The sequence below is a fragment of the Quercus suber genome, unplaced genomic scaffold (genome assembly GCF_002906115.3).
Source record: "Quercus suber isolate HL8 unplaced genomic scaffold, Cork oak 2.0 scaffold_6, whole genome shotgun sequence".
Taxonomy (NCBI): Eukaryota; Viridiplantae; Streptophyta; class Magnoliopsida; order Fagales; family Fagaceae; genus Quercus; species Quercus suber.
Genome location: NW_027069472.1, coordinates 248948 through 252180, shown reverse-complemented (window position 1 = coordinate 252180; position 3233 = coordinate 248948). Strand labels below are relative to the sequence as shown.

At 33.7% G+C, this 3233-nt stretch overlaps 1 protein-coding gene across 1 annotated transcript; it reads right to left on the bottom strand.

Moving 5' to 3' along the window:
- Positions 1 to 465: 465 nt before the first annotated feature.
- On the bottom strand, positions 466 to 3233 carry LOC136067300 (glutathione S-transferase T3-like). Its single transcript, XM_065772941.1, has 3 exons — positions 2887 to 3233; positions 1362 to 1810; positions 466 to 1272 (listed from the first exon to the last, which is right to left on the bottom strand). Exons 2-3 carry the CDS (start codon positions 1806 to 1808, stop codon positions 658 to 660), a joined length of 1062 nt encoding a protein of 353 aa, XP_065629013.1. The 5' UTR covers positions 1809 to 1810; positions 2887 to 3233; the 3' UTR covers positions 466 to 657.

The window sequence follows — 3233 nt, the reverse complement described above, 5'->3', positions numbered from 1 at the left end:
CTAAGAGCATCTCCAACAGAATAGCCAAATTTTTGTACTGTTTGGCTAATGAACAGTGACATTTAGCTTTTGCCTATCCACTTTTCAAATACACTTCCAACAGATTTTCTATCACATTCTCTATCTCATTTAAATATTATTTCTTCATTCATTCTTTATTCCATTTTCAATATTTCTTTATTCTTCCTTTATTCATTCCTAACGGCTATATTTTTCATATTCCCAACAGCTATATTTTTTAATTTTCACAACATTTTCAAATTTTGCAACAATCATATTTCTCAACTATTTTATTTATCCCATCATATTTTCAAATGATCATACATTTTCAACAATCATATTTTTCCAATGATCATACATTTTTCAATATAAATAATATTGCAATGATCATATTTTTCGATATATATAATCTTCTAATGCAAAGTTTAATGACAATAGTATCAAATCTATCGACTACTTGCAATGTAAAAAACAAATGTTCTAATACATCAAATAATAGTAGATAACAACAACTACTATCCTTAGTCAGTGGGATCACATTGCAACAAAAAAAAAAAGTGAGTGACCCTATACATTCTAGTAAGTTTGATCACATTGCAACAAAATAAGTTTAAAGTGCTCTCCTGACTATACAAAACAAGAGCACCCCATGTCAAGCTAATTCCTTCGCTTTTCAAGGATTTCCATTTGGCGTTGATGAATATATTCTTGTTGCATTGGAGGCAATGCACTTACATCCATCATCATAATTTCTTTTTCCTCCTTCATATTCTCCAATCTCAATTTTTCTATTTCCCTATCCTCTTTCAATTTTTCCATTTCCAATTCCATTTTCATTTGTGCCGTTGTAAGTTTTCTATCCTCAAGATGAATTCTTGCCATCTCTTGCTCATGGTTTGCAAGACATCCTTTTTCAATAGCAGCTATTTTCATCTCATTCATTTTTCTTCTTTCTTCCATCATGACATTTAATAAGGCTTCCATATTTGAAGATGTACCTTCTTTGCTCTTTTGTTTTTTCAATCTTTCTTTCTCAGCCTTCTTGCCTGGTGGTCTCTCCAATACATTAGGAACATGTGGGATATCTTCATCCTCTAAATCTATTGGCTCTAGAGTAGGAGATGAAGATGTTGTCTCAAGTCTCCCTCTTTTTGGTCTATGCTCTTGAATAGTACGCAACCATTTTGGCGAGTGCTTCAAAAGATTCCAACAATGTTCATATGAAAATGTGGAACCTTGGAATGTTTGATACTGTTCTCTTGCCTTATTAAGCTGAAAATTAACAAATATATTATAATTAATATCTTGAAATAGTTGAAACAAATTATCAAACTAACACAAATTTTTTTTGTAAGATGTACCTTGTCTTCCTCGGTCATACCACTTTGATTCATTGAATCAATTTGTGACAAATACCCACAAAACTTATTGGTGCATTGTTGAATTGTTGACCACCGATTCGTTAGAGAAGTTTGAGTACGCGTAGACTCAAAGGTCTTCCACTTGTGGTAGTAGTCTGTAATTCTTTTCCAGTAAGTGCCTTTTTTTTGGTTAGTACTTTGCACCACATCTTGGTTAACATTAAGAAATGCAGACACAAGAAGATTGTCTTCTTGGATGGAGAAGTTGGCACCGCGTTGTGATTTCTTAGCTATGGATTCAACCTCGGGTGGAGACATTTGGCTGAATACTTGAGCTTGTGGAACACTATCTTCACCACTTATATGTGAAGATCCTATCACATATTCATTATTAGGATCTTCTAAAAAATCAGTGAAAGATATAGCTCCTGGAATATGCGGATCCATCCCTAGCAAGAAAATTAATAAAGTATACTGTAAGAAACCCTTCAGACAGGTTTCACAACTTGAAAAAAATAAAACAAACGCACTCAGGCAGATTTCACACCCTATAGAAACCCCTCAGTCCTGGTATCACTTATCTATTGAGCATTGAATGAAAACAAACCTATACTATGAACTATTCCCAACTGCAAAATTTTTCACATAATTAATTTGTACTGTACTTGGCCTGAATTAGAGATTTGGCCAAAGCAGAAGCATCTAGCTACCTGGACAGCTAAGTTGTACTTGCAGAAAGTTTGGACTTCAATACTGTTATAGGATATATATTGAAGGCATATATTCCTTTCAACATTCATCAGAATACTCTAGAGTCTCGATTGATTTTTCACAAAAACCTGACTTTTGAACAAGAATAACCAATTGATTTATAATTATTAATTTATTACAGACACAAAATATATATTTTTTAAAACAATGGATCCATCAAAAACAGGGTTCCTCTGTTTCAGACCAGAGCAGCTTCTAAAATGTCAAGAAAATAATTGGGTTAATTTATAACCTTCATTCATAACAAATTCAAAACCTTCATTCATAACAAATTTCCCAATTATCCATTCATAACCCAAATGAATTCTATAGTTTTATCACAAATTTCCCAAACCTTGAAACTCGAAAATCCAAATCAATAGCAAACAGAACACAAACTCATCATATACAGTATCCACCAAGAATCAAAAACAGGGGAACAAACACAAACACAAACACAAACACAAATTACGAAATAAATATCTTAAATAGCTCTTCCAACTCTAACCAATAGTTACAAATGCACCATATACATGATACACAAAACAATTAATCTTAATTTTCTTATTAGCACTGATTTATATCAAAATAGAACCCACTGAGGACTTTCATCAAACAGGTGGTGAGCATGTTCAAAAACAATAAACAGGGGAACATGATTTCAAATGAACAATAAACAGAAACCCATATACGGTATCCACACAGAAACCCATTTTTCTAAACTCAAAAAATAGCCAATTAGAAATATGATTTCAAATGATTGAAGTTGACATACCTGTTTGATTTCAGCTTTTGTGAGAGAAATCTAGGATTGCTTCAGCATAGAATGAAGGGGGCGTCCCAATATTGTGTTGTGGGCGGAGAAGAGCGGACGAGGGGACTCGGAGAAAAAAAAGAAGCAACGGCTTGGGCTGTGGGCATTGCTTCTTGGGTTGTGGGCGGAGAAGAGCGGAGCCGAAAAAGAGCGGCGAAGAACCGAGAGAAAAAAATGCAACAGAGTGAATGAGAGGATGAGAGAAAAAAAAGAAAAAAAAGAAAAGAAGATAGAGCAACGGAGAGAATCAGAATGAGAAAGAAAAAGAAATGTGGGAGAGAGAGAAAGAATTAATATAAAAGGGGGTG

Coding starts and splice junctions, on each gene's coding strand:
- LOC136067300 (XM_065772941.1), bottom strand. CDS start 1,808: ATGGATCCGCATATTCCAGGAGCTATATCTTTCACTGATTTTTTAGAA. Junction 1,273..1,361: donor GTATGACCGAGGAAGACAAG/GTACATCTTACA, acceptor GTTAATTTTCAG/CTTAATAAGGCAAGAGAACA.